The sequence below is a fragment of the Convolutriloba macropyga genome, chromosome 9, assembly GCF_964194025.1.
Source record: "Convolutriloba macropyga chromosome 9, txConMacr16.3, whole genome shotgun sequence".
Lineage (NCBI taxonomy): Eukaryota > Metazoa > Xenacoelomorpha > Acoela > Convolutidae > Convolutriloba > Convolutriloba macropyga.
Window position 1 is genome coordinate 11,808,325 of NC_134476.1, and position 17,762 is coordinate 11,826,086.

At 34.6% G+C, this 17,762-nt stretch overlaps 1 protein-coding gene across 1 annotated transcript; it reads left to right on the forward strand.

The window, feature by feature from the left end:
• The first annotated feature begins 1,790 nt into the window (after positions 1–1,790).
• LOC142346038 (leukocyte surface antigen CD53-like) lies at positions 1,791–17,365 on the forward strand. Its single transcript, XM_075398523.1, has 2 exons — positions 1,791–2,213; positions 16,185–17,365. The coding sequence occupies exons 1-2, from the start codon at positions 1,846–1,848 to the stop codon at positions 16,507–16,509; spliced, it is 693 nt and encodes a 230-aa protein (XP_075254638.1). The 5' UTR covers positions 1,791–1,845; the 3' UTR covers positions 16,510–17,365.
• The last annotated feature ends 397 nt before the right edge of the window (positions 17,366–17,762 follow it).

The following is a 17,762-nucleotide window of genomic DNA, read 5'->3' on the forward strand; positions in this document are numbered from 1 at the left end:
ATTGTTTGAACCGAATTTCCATTTCTTGCTAGTGCTTTTTTGTTCACATGCGGCATTTTGACGTTGATTTTGTTTTTATTTTTTACCAGATTTTTTTGAAATGGTTTTCCCAATTCACTCATAGTCCGTTCTAGGTCTAGTTGTTTGTTTGTTTAGTCAATGAGAATTCTTTGAATTGTACATCAGGACTTGTCGTTCTATGTTTTGTTATTCGCTTTACCTTTTCATCACGTTCTTCGTTTTACATAAGTAATGACTTTCACGTTTGACTTCTGACTTACCTCACGCACTGTTTCAACTGAATGGTTTTTAAATCCATTCACTCAATGAATTACGCAAGATAGTGAATACAGTGAAGGTCAAAAGAGCCAAATCAAAAGAGATGGGATAAGCAGATAAAGCCCGGTCTGTAAGTCATTGAGAAATAGGTTATCAAAGTTCATTAGAGTGTTCGCTACCTAACATTGATATTCAGCTTATTAGCTGAATTATGTACAGTTTTAGAATCTAACTGAAACTGCACACCCAATCAGAACACTTTTTTGACACTTAGGAAGTCTGTCAATTTTTATCTGCTTTTCTGTTTAAATCCCGATGTGCATCAAGCGTGTCAACGGCGGCTATTTTCGGCAATCTGCCGGCTATGTTTTAGTTTCGTTTTGCTTGATGTTAAAATTTTTATAATGCTGGTTGTTTTTCATTGCTGAAATTTGTCGAAATGACACATCATCGCTGCTTGTGTCGATTTCAAAGTATTGAGTTGAGTTGAGTAAAGTTGTTACATGAGGACCCGTGGCTAGTTCAAAAACCAGCAAAAATTGTTTAATTTCTTTCGGACAAAATTTGGAGCAGTTATTGTAGTGGTGTCGGTCTTTTTTTATGCAAATTTTTCATTCGAATGTTGTAAACATTTCTTATTCTAGAAATTTTCTTCTCATTCATTTCTCTCTCATTCACAATTTAAAGCAGTTGAACTCCGTTTGTGGAAGTTTACTACTAAATGGGGCCTATATAAGTTCTAATAACCAGTTAGCATCAAACAATCGTTTTTGCTCACGTGTTAAGGGCCAACGACTTCAGTTGAATGGGCGTATCTTCAAATAATTGCTCTCAAACAAGGCGAAGCCAGCTGCTCGTTTGAGAGCAATTCGCCCGAAGTTGGTCGATTTATGTTTGAAACACTGACTCTTACTTTACTATCTCAAGTTTTGTTGAATGTCAACGTATGATACCTCAAATGAAGTCTTCAATTTTTAAGTCAATTGTACGCTCAATGATATTTGTTAGCTTTGTTACAATAATTGTGCAACTGGCAACTTCAATCATGGATTCACAAATAGTTTATTCGTATCGTCTTTTGACCATCAATGTTGGGCACAAGTAAGTTTTTTTTGCTTATTAAGAACCCGTAGAATGTTTCAGGAGTCTTCAGGCTATGTTCTCAATTGCGTGAGTTATCAGGCTAATGATGGGCTTTCGAGCATTAATAAAACTTCTGAATTCTTTTTTTGAATTTACTTTTGATATTCATCCTCGAATTTAAGTTCAAACAATTAATCCTGCATATTAATTAGCTGTAAAATTTTCGTATATATCCTTCTTGAACCGTTTTTTCTTGTTTTCATTTTACTGATCCTTAAGATGTTTGATTTCAACTTCGATCTAAACTGCTGCAAATTTCAATTTCACGGCCTTTGCTTTTCTCTAATTTTTATTAAGAGGTCAATATTTGGACTTGATCATTGTTTTCATTGTGACTTGATCACGTGTTGATCATTGTGAGTTCAACCAAATGGCATGAAAGGTGTCAATGTCGATCAAGGTGACTTTCTTTAGATTTAGATCATGCACCTTTTGCGTCAACTACTAATATGTACAAACTGCCTCTTACTGACCCTGACAGCAATATTTGTCGCCATAGTGGGTATCATTGTCTACTCGAACAGAAATGAGCTGGATTGGCTGGCATCACCATCAACCCAAAACTACCTGGTCTACATTCTGCTCGGGTTCCTGTTGGTTGTGATTTTGGCAGCTTTGTTTGGGTTTTGTGGCGCTTGGAAGTCCAGCAAACAGTGCATGTTTCTCTACATGTCGTTTTTGGCTGTGACAATTACGTTCGAGTTGGCAACTGGCTATGTTCTCTTCAGATATTACACAAATGGGGAAGTCAAGGATGTTGGCGGGGAGTTGATGCGCGATTCTATGGAGAGGTTAGTTCTGAATAAAAGTAATTTTGTCTGAATTGAAAAGCAGTTTTATGTAGGAACTTATCTTTTTCCTGTCTTCAGTTTTTAATTTTTGTCGAACGAAGCTTGAACCAATTATAAAACGTGTGTCTTTTTGTTTTTATGCTAAATTTTTGTTTGACCGTTACGACTTTTAAGATAGCACATTCTTTCGCTCGCTTGACCGATTTAAGTTGACTTTCTGAGCAGATCTCTTCGAGATTTCGTAGGCTTTGATTAAACCATTCGTCAAAGGTGTCGAGGAACGTTTAAGAAAGCGGAGGAGGGCTTGACGTTGAGAAACTCTAAGTGGTTAACTGCCTAAAGAGATAAAACATTACTAATCAACTTTACTTATGATAGCTCGCGGTTTTGATTTAATTTAAACTAGCAGGCCCGCAAAAGCTTCACAAGGAAATCATTTAGAAGAAATGATAGAAGGTTAAAAAATCAGTTATTTTGCACCACCTGGGGCTGGAAGCTATGCCCCTCGTTCAAAAGCAATAGATATTACGTTTCGTTACCGATGTGTTTGGTTTGTGTATATTACCCTATGTATCAACAATTTTTTGTCCATTCACGTTTTCTGCTTTACCATTTTGCATATTTAAGGAGCGCTAAGACTTGTACAGATATTCTACATGGTGGCATAGTGTAACTCATGTTCTACATAAGGCTGCATGTTTAAGGAGCATCTATAACATGCGATGATAAGGAGCTTAAACATGCGAAAGAAAAAAAGAGAAGAAACAAAAGAAAAGACAGAGGAAAGAGAGAAAACGAACGCAGAAAAAAAGGAACAGGAAATAGATAAACAAAAGAAAGAAAAGGGGAGAAGAAATAGATAACAAAACAGAACAGAAGAGAAAAGATAGAAACGAAACACAGAAAAGTCAAATGAAAGTGGGAAAAGAGAAAAAGAAACGAAAACAAAAGAAAACCAAGACAGAAAAAAAAGAGTACAGAAAGAGAGAAAAGAACTCGAGAAACGAAAGACAGAAATGAAAGAAAAGAAAAGCAAAAACAGAGAAAAGCAAAAGAGAAAATAGAGAAAAGCGAGAGAAAAGGAAAGAAGACAGAAAAAACGAAATGCGGAAAAAGAACAGGAAAAGAAATAGAAAAACAAAAGAGAGAAAAGACACAGACAAAAGCAATAAAGAAAAAAAGAGAAAAACAAAGAAAAGAGAGAAGAAAGAGAGAAAAGAGAAAAAAGAGAGAAAAAAATAGAAAAACAGAAAAGAAACGATACAGAAAAAAGAGAAAGAAACTAATGAAAGAAAGGAAGAAAACGGAAGGCAGAAGAAAAAGAAAAGAAAAAAGAAACAACAGAAAAAAGAAAAGCAGAACAGAAGAACAGAAAGAAAAGAGAAAAAATATAGAGAGACAAAAGAGACGAAAACGATAGATAGAAAAGCAAGACAAAAAACAAAGCGAGAAAAGAAAGAATAAAAGCAGAAAAGAAAAAAACGTGAGAGAAACGACAAAAAACAGAAAGGAAAGAGAAAAGAACAAAAATCTAAAGAAAAAATGAAAGAGTCAAAGAGAGGAACCAATGAGAGGAACAAAAGAGAGAAGAATCAGAAAGAAAGGCAAAAAAACAGAAGAGAAAAAGAGAAGAATAAAAAAAATGAGAAAGAAACAAAAAAGAAAGGCAGAAAAAAGAAAGAGAAGAAACGAAAGAAAAAAGTAAGGAAAAAATAGCAGAAAAGAGAGAGGAGAAAAAAGAAGACAGAAAAAAAGACACAAAAGAGAAAAACGATGAAAGAAAAGCAAGAGAGAGAGAGATAGAGAGAAAAAGAAATGAAAGAGAAAAGCAAGAGATAAAAAAAGAAAGAAAAGAGAAAAGAAAGCGAAAAGAAGTAGAGAAACGAAAAAGAGAAGAAACCCGAAAAGAAAGACCGAAAGAAAAGAGAAAAAACAAGAGAAAAAAGGAAAGAAAAAAGACAGAAAAGAAAAGGCAGACAAAGAATGAAAAAGAAATTACAAAAATGAGGAGAAACGGAGAAATGAAAGCGAAAGCAATTCTGAAAAGAACAGAAAAAAGAAGAGAAAAGAAGGAAACAAGAGAAAAAAGAAAGGCTTAATTGAACAAAAAAAGAAAAAGAAAAAACGAAGGACAGAAAAGAAAGCGGAAAGCAAAAGAGAAAAAAAAAGAAAAAAGAAAGACAGCAAAGAAAGAGCAAAGAAAAAGATAAAACGATAGACGAAAACAAAAGAGAAAAGAAAGCGAAAAAAGAGAAAAGGAGAGAAAAAAGACAGAAAATATAGAAAACTAAAGAAAATATAAAGATAAAGAGGGTAAAGAAAGCGAGAAAAGCAACTGAGAAGTGAAGAGAATAGAGAAAGAAGAAAGATAAAAGAGATAAAAGACAGAAAAGAATGAGAAAACGAAACGATACAGAGAAAAGAGACAGAAACGAGAGATAGAGAAAGAGAAAAGAAAGAGCCGCAGAAGAAACTCAGAACAGAAAGAGAAAAGCAAGAGAAAGAAAGAAGGGAAAAGAAAGCAAAAAGAACAAAAAACTGAAGGAGAAAATGGAAGAGAAGAACAAAAAGAGAGAAGGATTAGAAAGAGAGGCAAAAAAAAGAAAAAAAGAATAGAAGAAAAAGAAAAAAACAAAGAAACAAAAGAGACAAGAAAGGCAGAAAAAAGAACAGAAAAGAAGAAACAAAAGGAAAAGAAGAGAAAAGAAAGAGATAAAGAGAAAGACAGAAAGCAAAGAGAAAAAAAAGGAAAAGAAAGAAGCAAAAGCAAAGAGGGACAGAAAAGAACGAGAAAGGACCGAGAGAGAGAGAGGAGAGAAAAAACACAGAAAAAAAAACAGAAAAGAGCAGGAATAAAACAGAGAAGAAAAACACAGAAAAAAACAGAAAAGAGTAGACAGAAACTTAAAAAACACAATGAAGATCAGGAGATAAAAAATATAGGAAAACAGAAAAGAAACGATACAGAGAAGAGAAAGAAACTAAAGAAAAAAGAAAGAAAGAAAATGGAAGGCAGAAAAAGAAGAGAAAAGAAGAGAAAAAAGAAATAACAGAAAAAAGAAAAGCAGAAAAGAAGAACAGAAAGAAAAGAGAAAAGAGATAGAGAGACAAAAGAGACGAAAACGATAGAAAGGAAAGCAAGACAAAAAACAAAGCGAGAAAAGAAAGAATAAAAGCAGAAAAGAAAAAACGTGAGAGAAACGACAAAAAACAGAAAGAGAAAAGAACAAAAATCTAAAGAAAAAATGAAAGAGTGAAAGAGAGGTACCAATGAGAGGAACAAAAGAGAGAAGAATCAAAGAGAAAGGCAAAAAAGAACAGAAGAAAAAAGAGAGGAATGAAAAAATGAGAAAAAGAAACAAAAAAAGGGAAAGGCAGAAAAAAGAAAGAGAAGAAACAAAAGAAAAAAGTAAGGAGAAAAGAGCAGAAAAGTGAGAGGGAAAAAAGAAGACAGAAAAAAAGACACAAAAGAGAAAAACGATGAAAGAAAAGCAAGAGAGAGAGAGAGATAGAGAGAAAAAGAAATGAAAGAGAAAAGCAAGAGATAAAAAAAGAAAGAAAAGAGAAAAGAAAGCGAAAAGAAGTAGAGAAACGAAAAAGAGAAGAAACCCGAAAAGAAAGACCGAAAGAAAAGAGAAAAAACAAGAGAAAAAAGGAAAGAAAAAAGACAGAAAAGAAAAGGCAGACAAAGAATGAAAAAGAAATTACAAAAATGAGGAGAAACGGAGAAATGAAAGCGAAAGCAATTCTGAAAAGAACAGAAAAAAGAAGAGAAAAGAAGGAAACAAGAGAAAAAAGAAAGGCTTAAACGAACAAAAAAAGAAAAAGAAAAAACGAAGGACAGAAAAGAAAGCGGAAAGCAAAAGAGAAAAAAAAAGAAAAAAGAAAGACAGCAAAGAAAGAGCAAAGAAAAAGATAAAACGATAGACGAAAACAAAAGAGAAAAGAAAGCGAAAAAAGAGAAAAGGAGAGAAAAAAGACAGAAAATATAGAAAACTAAAGAAAATATAAAGATAAAGAGGGTAAAGAAAGCGAGAAAAGCAACTGAGAAGTGAAGAGAATAGAGAAAGAAGAAAGATAAAAGAGATAAAAGACAGAAAAGAATGAGAAAACGAAACGATACAGAGAAAAGAGACAGAAACGAGAGATAGAGAAAGAGAAAAGAAAGAGCCGCAGAAGAAACTCAGAACAGAAAGAGAAAAGCAAGAGAAAGAAAGAAGGGAAAAGAAAGCAAAAAGAACAAAAAACTGAAGGAGAAAATGGAAGAGAAGAACAAAAAGAGAGAAGGATTAGAAAGAGAGGCAAAAAAAAGAAAAAAAGAATAGAAGAAAAAGAAAAAAACAAAGAAACAAAAGAGACAAGAAAGGCAGAAAAAAGAACAGAAAAGAAGAAACAAAAGGAAAAGAAGAGAAAAGAAAGAGATAAAGAGAAAGACAGAAAGCAAAGAGAAAAAAAAGGAAAAGAAAGAAGCAAAAGCAAAGAGGGACAGAAAAGAACGAGAAAGGACCGAGAGAGAGAGAGGAGAGAAAAAACACAGAAAAAAAAACAGAAAAGAGCAGGAATAAAACAGAGAAGAAAAACACAGAAAAAAACAGAAAAGAGTAGACAGAAACTTAAAAAACACAATGAAGATCAGGAGATAAAAAATATAGGAAAACAGAAAAGAAACGATACAGAGAAGAGAAAGAAACTAAAGAAAAAAGAAAGAAAGAAAATGGAAGGCAGAAAAAGAAGAGAAAAGAAGAGAAAAAAGAAATAACAGAAAAAAGAAAAGCAGAAAAGAAGAACAGAAAGAAAAGAGAAAAGAGATAGAGAGACAAAAGAGACGAAAACGATAGAAAGGAAAGCAAGACAAAAAACAAAGCGAGAAAAGAAAGAATAAAAGCAGAAAAGAAAAAACGTGAGAGAAACGACAAAAAACAGAAAGAGAAAAGAACAAAAATCTAAAGAAAAAATGAAAGAGTGAAAGAGAGGTACCAATGAGAGGAACAAAAGAGAGAAGAATCAAAGAGAAAGGCAAAAAAGAACAGAAGAAAAAAGAGAGGAATGAAAAAATGAGAAAAAGAAACAAAAAAAGGGAAAGGCAGAAAAAAGAAAAGAAAAAAGAGAGAAGAAACAAAAGAAAAAAGTAAGGAGAAAAGAGCAGAAAAGTGAGAGGGAAAAAAGAAGACAGAAAAAAAGACACAAAAGAGAAAAACGATGAAAGAAAAGCAAAAGAGAGAGAGAGAGAGAGAAGAAAGACAGAAATGAAAGAAAAGCAAGAGATAAAGAGAAAGAAAGAAAAGAGAAAAGAAAGCAAAAAGAAGTAGAGAAACAAAATAGAAAAGAAACGGAAAAGAAAGACCGAAAGGAAAGAGAAAAAACGTGAGAGAAAAGGACAGAAAAAGACAGAAAAGAAAAGGCAGACAAGGAGTGAAAAAGAAAATACAAAAATGAGGAGAAACGGAGAAATGAAAGCAAAAGCAAATCTGAAAAGAAAAAAGAGAAAAGCAGGAGAGAAGTGAAAGAAAGAAAAGAAAAAGAGGCAGAAAAGAAAGAGATATGGAGAAAAGAGGGAAACAAACAAAAAGAAAAGCTTAAAAGAACAAAAAAAGAAAAAGAAAACAAGGACGGAAACGAAGGACAGAAAAGAAATTGAAAAGCAAGACAGAAAAGAGAGAAAACGAAGAAGAAGGGCAGAAAAGAAAGAGAAACGCAAGAGAGAAAAGAAAGAGAATAGAAAGACAGCAAAGAAAGAGCAAAGAAAAAGGTAAAAAGATAGACAAAAACGAAAGAGAAAAGAAAACGGAAAAAGAGAAAACGAGAGAAAAAAGACAGAAAAAATAGAAAAGCAGCGAAACGAAAGAAAATATAAAGTTAAAGAGGGTAAAGAAAGCGAGAAAAGCAAATGAGAAATGAAGAGAATAGAGAAAGAAGAAAGAGAAAAGAAACGGCCGAAGAAATTCAGAACAGAAAGAGAAAAGCAAGAAAACGAACAAAGGGAAAGGAAAGCAAAAAGAACGAAAAACTGAAGAAGAAAATGGAAGAGAAGAACAAAAAGAGAGAAGGATTAGAAAGAGAGTTAAAAAAATAAAAAGAAAGAAAAAATAAAGAAACAAACGAGAGAAGAGAGGCAGAAAAAAGAACAGAAAGAGAAAAGAAACAAAAGAGAAAAAAAGAGAGAAGAAAGAGATAAAGAGAAAGACAGAGAGCAAAGAGAAAAAGCGAAAAAAAAGAAAGAAGCAAAAGCGAAGAGACAGAAAAGAACGAGAAAGGTTTGAGAGAGAGAGGAGAGAAAAAACACATAAAGAAAACAGAAAAGAGAAGTCAGAAACTAAAAAAAAATACAAAGAAGATCAGGAGAGAAAACAAAGCAAAAAAAGCAAATCAGAAAAGGAGAAAAGAAAAAGAAGAGAAAATAAGGATACAAATGGCGAGAAAAAAGACAGAAAAGAAAGAGAAAAAGAAACAATAGAGAAAAGAGAAAGAAACGAAAGATAGTGAACGAAGAGAAAAGCGAGAAAACAAAAAGCAGAACGGCAGAATAAAGGAGAAAAACAAATGAGAGCGAGAAAAAAGAGAAGAAAGAGATAAAAGAAAGGTAGAAGAGAAAAAGAGAACAGAAAGATACAAAAGACAGAAAAGAAGGAAAAGCAAGAGAGAAAAGAAAGAAACAAAAGAAAGGAAAAGCGGAAAAGAAGGACAGGAAAAAAGAGAAAGACCAAAAGAAAGACAGTAACGAAAGACAGAAAAGAAAGAGAGAAGCGAGAGAGAAGAGCAAGAAAAATGAGAAAGAACGAGAAACTGAAGCGAGAAACGAGAGAGAAGAACAAAAGAGGGCAAAAAGAATGACAAAGGCAGAAAAAAGAACAGAAAACAAAGCGAGAAAAGAAAAACGGAAGAGAACAAGACAAAAGAAAGACAGACAGAAAATACAGAAAAGAGACAAGCAAGACAGAAAAGCAAGAGATAAACGAAAGACAGAAAAGAAAACTGAGAAAAGATAGACATAAAACTGAAAAAAGAGAATAGAAAGAGAAAAGAAAGAAAAAAGAGAAAAAAAGACAGAAAACAAACAGAAAAGGAAACGATACAGAGAAAAGAGACAGAAACGAAAGATAAAGAAGAAAGGGAAATGAAAAAGGCAGAAGAAAGTCAGAACAGGAAGAGAAAAGCAAGAGAAAGAACAAGAGAGAAGGATTATAAAAAAGGGCAAAAAAGAATAGAAAAAAGAAAAAAAGGAAAAAACAAAGAAACCAAAGAGAGAAGAAAGGCAGAAAAAGAAACAGAAAAGAGAAAAGAAACAATAGAGAAAAGAGAGGAAGAGAAAGGAAAGAGATAAAGAGATAGACAGTAAGGAAAGAGAAAAGAAAGCGAAAAGAAAGAAAGAAGCCAAAGAGAAGAGAGACAGATAATAAAGAGAGAAAGGAATGAGAGAGGAGAGAAAAAATACAGAACAAGACAGAAAAGAGAGAAAAGACAGAAACTAAAAAAAGAAGATGAGGAGATAAAAGAAACCGAGCAAATCAGAAAAGAAGGAAAAAAGAAGAGAAAAGCAGGATGCAAAAGGAAAGAAAAAAAATCCAGAAAAGACAGAGAAAAGAAAAAGAAACAAAAGATAAAGAAAAAAGAAAAAAACAAGAAAAGAAAAAGCAGAGGAAAGGCACAAAAAATAGAAAAACAGAAATGAGAGCGAGAAAAAACAAGAGATAAAAGGAGGCAGAAGAAGAGAAAAAAAGAGATCAGAAAAGAGACTAAAGACGGAAAAGAAAGACAAAAGAAAGATAGCAAAAGAAACAAAAAGAGGAAAGGCAGAAAAGAAAGACAGAAAAAAGAGAGAAAAAGAAAGACAGAAAAGAAAAACAAAAAAAGAAAGCGAGAGAAGGGAGAAAAATGAGAAAGAACCAGAAACTGAAGAGAGGAACGAGAGAGAAGAACAAAAGAGGGCGAAAAGAATGAAAAAGGCAGAAAAAAGAACAGAAAAGAAAGCGAGCAAAGAAGGACGGAAGAAAATAAACAAAGCAAAGACCAAAAAAGACAGACAGGAAATACTGAAAAGAGAGAGAAGCAAGACAGAAAAGCAGGAGATAAACGAAAGAGAGAAAAGACAGACAGGAGAAAACTGGAAAAAAAGAGAGAAGAAAGAAAAAGAAAGGAGAAAAGAAAGACAACAGAAAAGAAATATTTAAAAAAACAAAAAATAGAAGACAGAAAAGAAATAAACAAAACGAGCGAAAGAGAGAAACGAGATACAGAAAAAAGAAAAACGGACAGAGAGAAAAGATATACAGAAAAAGACAAAAGAAAGAAAAGCGAAAGAGAGAAAAGAAAGAGAAAACGAAAGAGAGAAAAGAAAGAAGAGAACAGACAGACAGAAGAAAACGGAGAAAAAGCGAATAGAGAGAGAAAAGAGAGCAGCAGGAGGTAGAAAAGAAAGAACGAAACGAAAGACAGAAAAGAAAGCAAGAAAAGAAAGACGGAAGAGAAAAAACAAAAGAAAGGGAAAAGAGAAAAAAAACAGACAGGAAATACAGAAAAGAGAAATAGCAAGAGAGAAAAGCAAGAGATAAACGAAAGAGCGAAAAGAAATAAGAGAACAGACAAACAGAAGAAAACAAAAAAAGCGAATAGAGTGAGAAAAGAAAGCAACAGAAGGGAGAAAAGAAAGAAAGAAACGAAAGACATAAAAGAAAGCAAGAAAAGAGAGACGGAAGAGAGAAAAACAAAAGAAAGGGAAAGAAAGTCAAAAAACACATACAGGAAAAACAGAAAAGAAAAAAAGCATGAGAGAAAAGCAAGAGGTAGACAGAAAGACAAAAATAGAAAAAAGAAATAGAAAAAGAAAAGAAAGAAACAGAAGGGAGAAAAATTCAGAAAAGAAAAACAAAAGCAAGAGAAAAAAACGACAGAAAATAAAACAGAGAAAGGAACGACAGAAAAGAATCAGAAAAGCAAAAAAAAACAGAAAGGAAAAAAGACATGATAAACTACAGACAAGCGGAAGAGGCACAAAGAGAAAAAAAGAATGAAAAAGAACGACAGATAAAAAGAACAGAAAAGAAAGAGCGAGAAAAAAGATAGAAAAGAAAAAGACAAAAGAGAGAAAAGACAGAAAAGGAAGACAGAAAAGAAAAAGAAAAGCCAAACAGAGGGCGGAGAAAAAAAGAGCGAAATACAGAAAGAAAAAGAAAAACGAAAGAGAGAAGATATACAGAAAAAGACAGAAGAAAGAGAAAAGAAATCGCAACCTTGGTTGAGAATTTAAAAACGCTACACAAAATCTTGACAGTGTTGCATTTCTATCTAGGTGATTTAAATTTCTTTATCATTTTTGTTATCAGTGGACAATTTTTTATCTCCGATTACACTTGTGACTTCTACTTAAATAATCTTTATTCTGTCAATATCTGTGATGCATCGCATATGTCAAGGACTGTTTTCGTGTGACAAATATTTCGGCGATGGAATATTTTTTTATAAGCAGGTTTTCAGTCATTGACCTATTTTTGCATCCGCAGTTTTTCGGTCATTGAGCTTTTTGGCACAGGCGGGTTTTCGGACATTGGTGGCTTTTCGGTCAATGCCCTATTTTTGCATCCACGGCTAATCATTCATTGACCTTTACGGCATAGGTAGCTTTTCAGTCATTGACCTATTCTTGCATCGTTTTTCGGTCGTTGAACTTTTTGGCACAGGCAGCTTTTCGGACATTGGCAGCTTTTCGTTCAATGACCAATTTTTGCATCCACGGCTAATCAGTCATTGACCATTACGGCATAGGTAACCTTTCGGTCAAAGACTATTCTGGCAATGGCAAATTTTCGGTCATTGACCTTTATCAAAATGCATGCAAAATGATGTGGTGCATGTCTCAGGGGCCTGACAACATGTGAAGACTAGGAGCTTAAAGGTGGTGATATAGCTCTGCTTCACAGCAAGGGATTTAGCTCAGTGGTTAGCAAAAGTTTTTATACCCTGATCGAATTCAACAGACCCCGGTTCGAATCCACCTCGCAGCGCTCAAAATGCATGCAAAACGCTGGGCTGCATGTTTAAGGGACGGTAAAACGTGAAGATTAGGAGCTTAAACATGGTGACATAGCATTCGAGTTAGAATTAATATATAGATTTCAATAAATAGTTGAGTAATTAAGGACATTAGGTTCTTTAGAGCCTTTCCTTTAAGCTCACTAACTTCCAACCCCCCCCCCCATATCCATCCCACTGTCCCCCCCCCCCCCCCCCCCACACACACACACACACACACACACACACACACACACACACACACACACTGTTGCCCCCCCCCGCTGCGGTCACCTCACGCCCCTTCACTTAAGCTTAAGCTAGCCTCACTAAACTGTGGCTAGCTACTGACGAAGCCAACCGCTCGCCGGTCGTTTTAGAAAATACAAAACACCATGTGCTAACGGTTATTCCAGCCTGTCTGAAGATCTTAGTTTTCTGTTGAATATGGCTTTATCAACCCTACAAATACTTTGTTGATAACACGGTATGGGGCAACAAAACACAAAATTCGCGCACATTTAAGTGTGTTTTAACAGATGAGCTGGTCGTTAATAGGGTTGGTTCAGCGGTTGTGTCTTGAATCATTTTTCGTCGCTGGAAATGTGAATGTTCAGTCATAAAAACATTGGGTAGCCAAAACAGATATAAGTGAACGAAGTCCTGCGTTAACCGTTATCGCAGTCTTCATTGCACTACAAAGTTGAAATTAATTGATCCCAACCGATATGTGATATTATGTGTCTTAAAGCAAGTTTTCGCTTGACCAATGGGATCTAAACTATTTTCTGTAATCTGAACTGATTCACACTTTTAAGCAGCTGAACGATAGCGAAGGGCGGTTCTTAGAGTTTGACCCCCGACGCGCTCACCCCACACCTCTTCAATTAAGCTACATTTAGCCTCCTTACCCGTATGTTTTACACTTAGTAATTGATCTCAAAGAAACTTCGCAATTATTTCATTACTGTTGGTCTTTTAGTTTTACCAATTTTTATTCTAGTCTTGTTTACCTGACACAATCTTCCGCACCAGTTTTCAGTATTCAAGCCTGCTGACTTGGTATCATTCAGTACTAACTACTCGAACAGCTTGTCCTAGGATTATAGGAGAGACCCTAGAGCAACATCTTAAGGTCATTGTGAGAAATATTTGTCGCATAATAGTCCCTCCTCCCTTAAATCTTTGACATGTTTAGGCTAGTTTCATTCTTCGCTCACTTTGCTCGAAATGCTCTTAAGCAACACTAAAACAGCAAAGCTGCCTAAAATGAGCAGAATCAGTATTGGAAAACGCTTTCAAATATAGAAACAGAAACGGATAAAATCATAAGGACCTGGGTTAGATTTAAAATCTGTTCCTTTTAGTCTTATTTAGTATCAGGGTTATTGTTTATCAAGTAGATTTTTTATGTATTGATGTCAATCCATATATTCTCTCATAGAGAAAAAGCAGTATTTCTAAGTACTGAATACGAAATCAAATCAAAATGGCTCGCATTTTGAAATGTTTCTGAACTACAATCAATTTCAGTTGGCTTTCTGTTCTTTCAATCGCCAACCTGGGTTATGCGAATCATTGGGGGCTATATTCCGGAAATTTTGCGGGTATATTTAGCACGTTAAAACTTGTCAGGCAGAATAGTCAAATGTTCTAGTGTATATATATAAACTAATTTCTGTAATCTAAATTGGTTCACAGTTTTAAGCCGCTGAACGATAGCGAAGGGCGGTTCTTAGAGTTTGACCCCCGACGCCCTCAACCCACACTTGTTCAATTAAGCTGCATCTAGCCGTTTTACCCGTATGTTTTACACTTAGTAATTGATCTCGAACAAAGTTAGGAATTTTTTCTGTTTGTCGGTTAGTTACCAATTTTTCTAGTCGTGTTTACCTGACACAATCTTCCGTAACAGTTTTCAGTATCCGAGACTGCTTATTTGGTAGCATTGGGTACTAACTATTCAACCAGCTTGTCCTAGGATTATAGGAGAGACCCCAGATAAACAGCTTCAGGTCATTTTGAGAAATATTTGTTCCATAACTGTCTCTCCTCCCTGTTCAAACTGCAAACCCCCTCCACCGCTGCGCCTACCTATCTACACCCTCCGCTACCTCATTCCAAGCATAACTCACACGCTCAAACACCTACTCCTACCTATCTAACCCCCACCCCCATACCTGCATACCCTCTCCCTCCCACTGACACCTCTAAATTAAGAATTCTATCTACGTTTTCTGAAAACATTTTAAATATTATAAGGCACTTCATTTTTTTGTTACTCCTTCTTTTTTGATATCAATACTTTGAATAAAATGGGGCCACGCTTTTTTTGATGACTTTGAGTTTTCAATAAGGGATAAAGTAGTGAATCCCAGAGGGAATTAATTTGCATTAGAGTCACGTTGCCGGCGATTGTAGTTTTTCAAGCACTTAGTGTTCTGAATATATTTGGAATGCCTAATTTCAAAATAGATTATGTAGGTTTTTTGTGAAAACGAGTTGAATTTGAAGACATTTTTACCTATGAATTGAGGACATTGTCAAAGAAATTTTGAAGAGAATGTTTTTAGTTTGAATTTTTGTGGCGCTTTTTTCATCAACGCAAAATATTGCTTTTGAAGACATTGGCTTTCAGGTGATATTAGCTTCAAGTTTTTTGGTATTTTATGTTGCAGTTTATATTTTTCTTATTCTTTCCTGTTTGCTTCCTTGTCAAGAAATATTTATGTTGGCAATTCAACCGTCTAGTCATGAGTTCTACTTTGAATAAGAAACATTGGTTTTCAATACGTTGTTTTACAAACTATATCACCAATTTGAATGGTGATCTTGATATTCTTTTAAATATTGTAGAACATTTTGTTTCGCTTGTAATTTTCTATTGTCCTGCTTGTCAAATCAGTGATTGCAAGGTTTTTCCTTCATTTTTTGTATTCTATTTCAGGACTTCTCCTGCTCTTTTTTTAATTCGTCAATGTTTCACTTTACTTTGGTTTATAGCTTGTTCAACATTTTGCGTGAAATCTTTGACTTGTTTAGGCTAGTTTCATTCTTCGCTCATTCTGCTCGAAGTTCTATTAAGCAACATTAAAACAGCAAAGCCGCTTAAAATGCGCAGAATCAGTTTTGGAAAACTTATTCAAATATAGAAACGGGCTAAAACCATGAGGACCTGGGTTATTTTTGCACTCTCTTCTAATTCGTCTTATTTAGTATCAGGTTTTTGTTTATCAAGTAGATTGTTTATGTATTGATATCAATCCCTATATCCTCTCATTGAGAAAAAGGAGTATGTCTAACTGTGGAATACGAAATCAAATCAAACTGGCTCGCACTTTGAAATGTTTCTGAACTATAATCAGTTTCAGTTGGTTTTATTTTCTTTCAATCGTCAACCTGGGTTATGGGAATCATTTGGGGCTATACTCCGGCAATCTTCCGGGTATATTTAACACGTTAAGGTTTATAGAGCAGAATAGTGAAATGTGCTAGTATATGTATATATTTGCCTAAAAAAAACTTGTCTAGTAAGTAATGATAGACAGGAGTGGATGATCACAAAAGCATTTACTTGATGGAAATATTGTAATTTTACGTCGATGTGATCATTTTACAAATGGGTCACAAACAGTTTTGTGGTCTTATCAATAACTCAAAATTTTTTGATAGGCCTATAGTGTGTCGTTGAGTTGGCTGGTAGAAAGTTCGGTCATATTCATCTTTTTTCCAAACTATAATGCTTTTTGAATTTTCAGAAAGGATTTGCCCTCATGGCTTTCATAGAATTTTGACCTTGGTTGGAATTCTTTAATCATTTCTTTTGTTCTTCCTTCGTCGAAGCTTAATCTATCTAGCCAAATATACGTTGAACAAGTAGGGCATCTTGTCATGATATGCAAGCTTATCTTATATGCAAAATTTCATTAGGTGAAGCTCTCAACCGTCAAAATTTTCATTATTTAGATACAAATCTGACAAGACAGTGGCTCTTATGTGGGACGAATACCAGTCCAAAATGGAATGTTGTGGTGTGGTCGCACCTCTTGACTGGGTACCACACACATTCACACCCCCTGCATCCTGCTGCCGACGATACACTGCCCCTGGTGTCTGTGCACCAACGGGACTGTACATGACCGGATGTCTGGACGCAACAATGGAAGCTATCGATGCACAGTTGGTTGTGCTGCAAGTGTCGTACTTGTCACTTTTGGTCACGCACGTTGCTCAGTTTCTGATTTCATGCTGTGTGTTGAAAGCGATACAGCAAGATACGGAATATGTGTAGTCGATTTGGTTGTCTCCATCGTGAAAAAAGTCAGTTGATCGTTCTCATCAAAACTGAAAGATCTGATTGAGGTTGATAAGTAATCGGTCAGTAGATTTGGTCAAGGTACACCACCTCAAAATCTCGGCCTAATTTTTACCATGTAAGCGGAGCCCTGAAATTTGGAGCGCCGATTTGAAGACAGACCATATCTTGTCTTCATAAAACTTGTTTCATAGTGAAATGAGTTGAGGATGAACTTTTGACTGATTAAGAGGATATTTGAAACCGAGGTTATCTATGAATTTACGAAATTTTGTTTTTTTCTCATCAAGAGCGAGACTGCTTTTCAAGTAAACAATAAGCCGATTATATCAAATGACCGATTTGCCTGTGGAGATTTGATCTTTACTTGTCCTATAATTGGAACTGTTCCTTTTCTCTGAGGGGTTAAGTTCCCTATAATTTAGCAGTTTAGTTAGTTGCAATCAGACTGTGCAGTATAGTATAAATCGGTTTTATATTTACAAAAAGTTACAATTAGCAGTTAGCTAATTATGCTGCAGTTTTCAATTTCGGAAGTAATATTCAATTTTACTGCAATTTTTTACATAAAAATTATTTATTGTTGAATCTGTTTGTAAATGTCATTCCGTGTGTAACTCAAGTTGTAATGAAGACTTTAGTCGTTAAATGTGCAATCAGTTTTTATTTAAAAATCAAGCCAAGCTACAACTTTCGGTGGATCAAACTCGAGATTTGAATATTTATTCAACTACTTTTGTGTTATTGATGTCAACAATGTTATTGCATGCAAGAAATCTGTTTCAACCCCGTTTTAAATATGCTAGCTTCGAAATAGATTTATTATTATCAAGATTTTTTCTCTTGCATTGCCGGTGAATTATTCGTTCTCAGGACGTTATTCTTTTCCGGTTCGAGTCGTTATTATTTTCGAGTCGTTGCCATCGTTGATGGGGTGAGTACTGGATCATGCCTGTTTCAGACGTTTCTGGATTAATAGAATTATTCCCTTAATTCCCCTCATCTTATTTGGTGCAATTTTTTGCAAATTCAATACGCATGTGCATAGTTAAAAAGCATAGGAAAAATTTTGGAAGTGAGTGGGTGGGATAAGATGCAAGAAATTTGCATTCGGTGTGTTATTTTCCTAGTTTCTCCAACAGTTTTTCCAAAAATTTTGTTTTTGCATGTGGAGAAAAACTAGAAACGTCATTTTGTAGCGCTTAGAGTCTAGTCTTGATTCATATAAA

Bases quoted from the DNA above. Each gene is read 5' to 3' on its own strand.
- LOC142346038 (XM_075398523.1), top strand. From the start codon at position 1,846: ATGCACCTTTTGCGTCAACTACTAATATGTACAAACTGCCTCTTACTG. The intron at 2,214-16,184 runs GTTAGTTCTGAA...TTCATTATTTAG, and splicing joins ATGCGCGATTCTATGGAGAG to ATACAAATCTGACAAGACAG.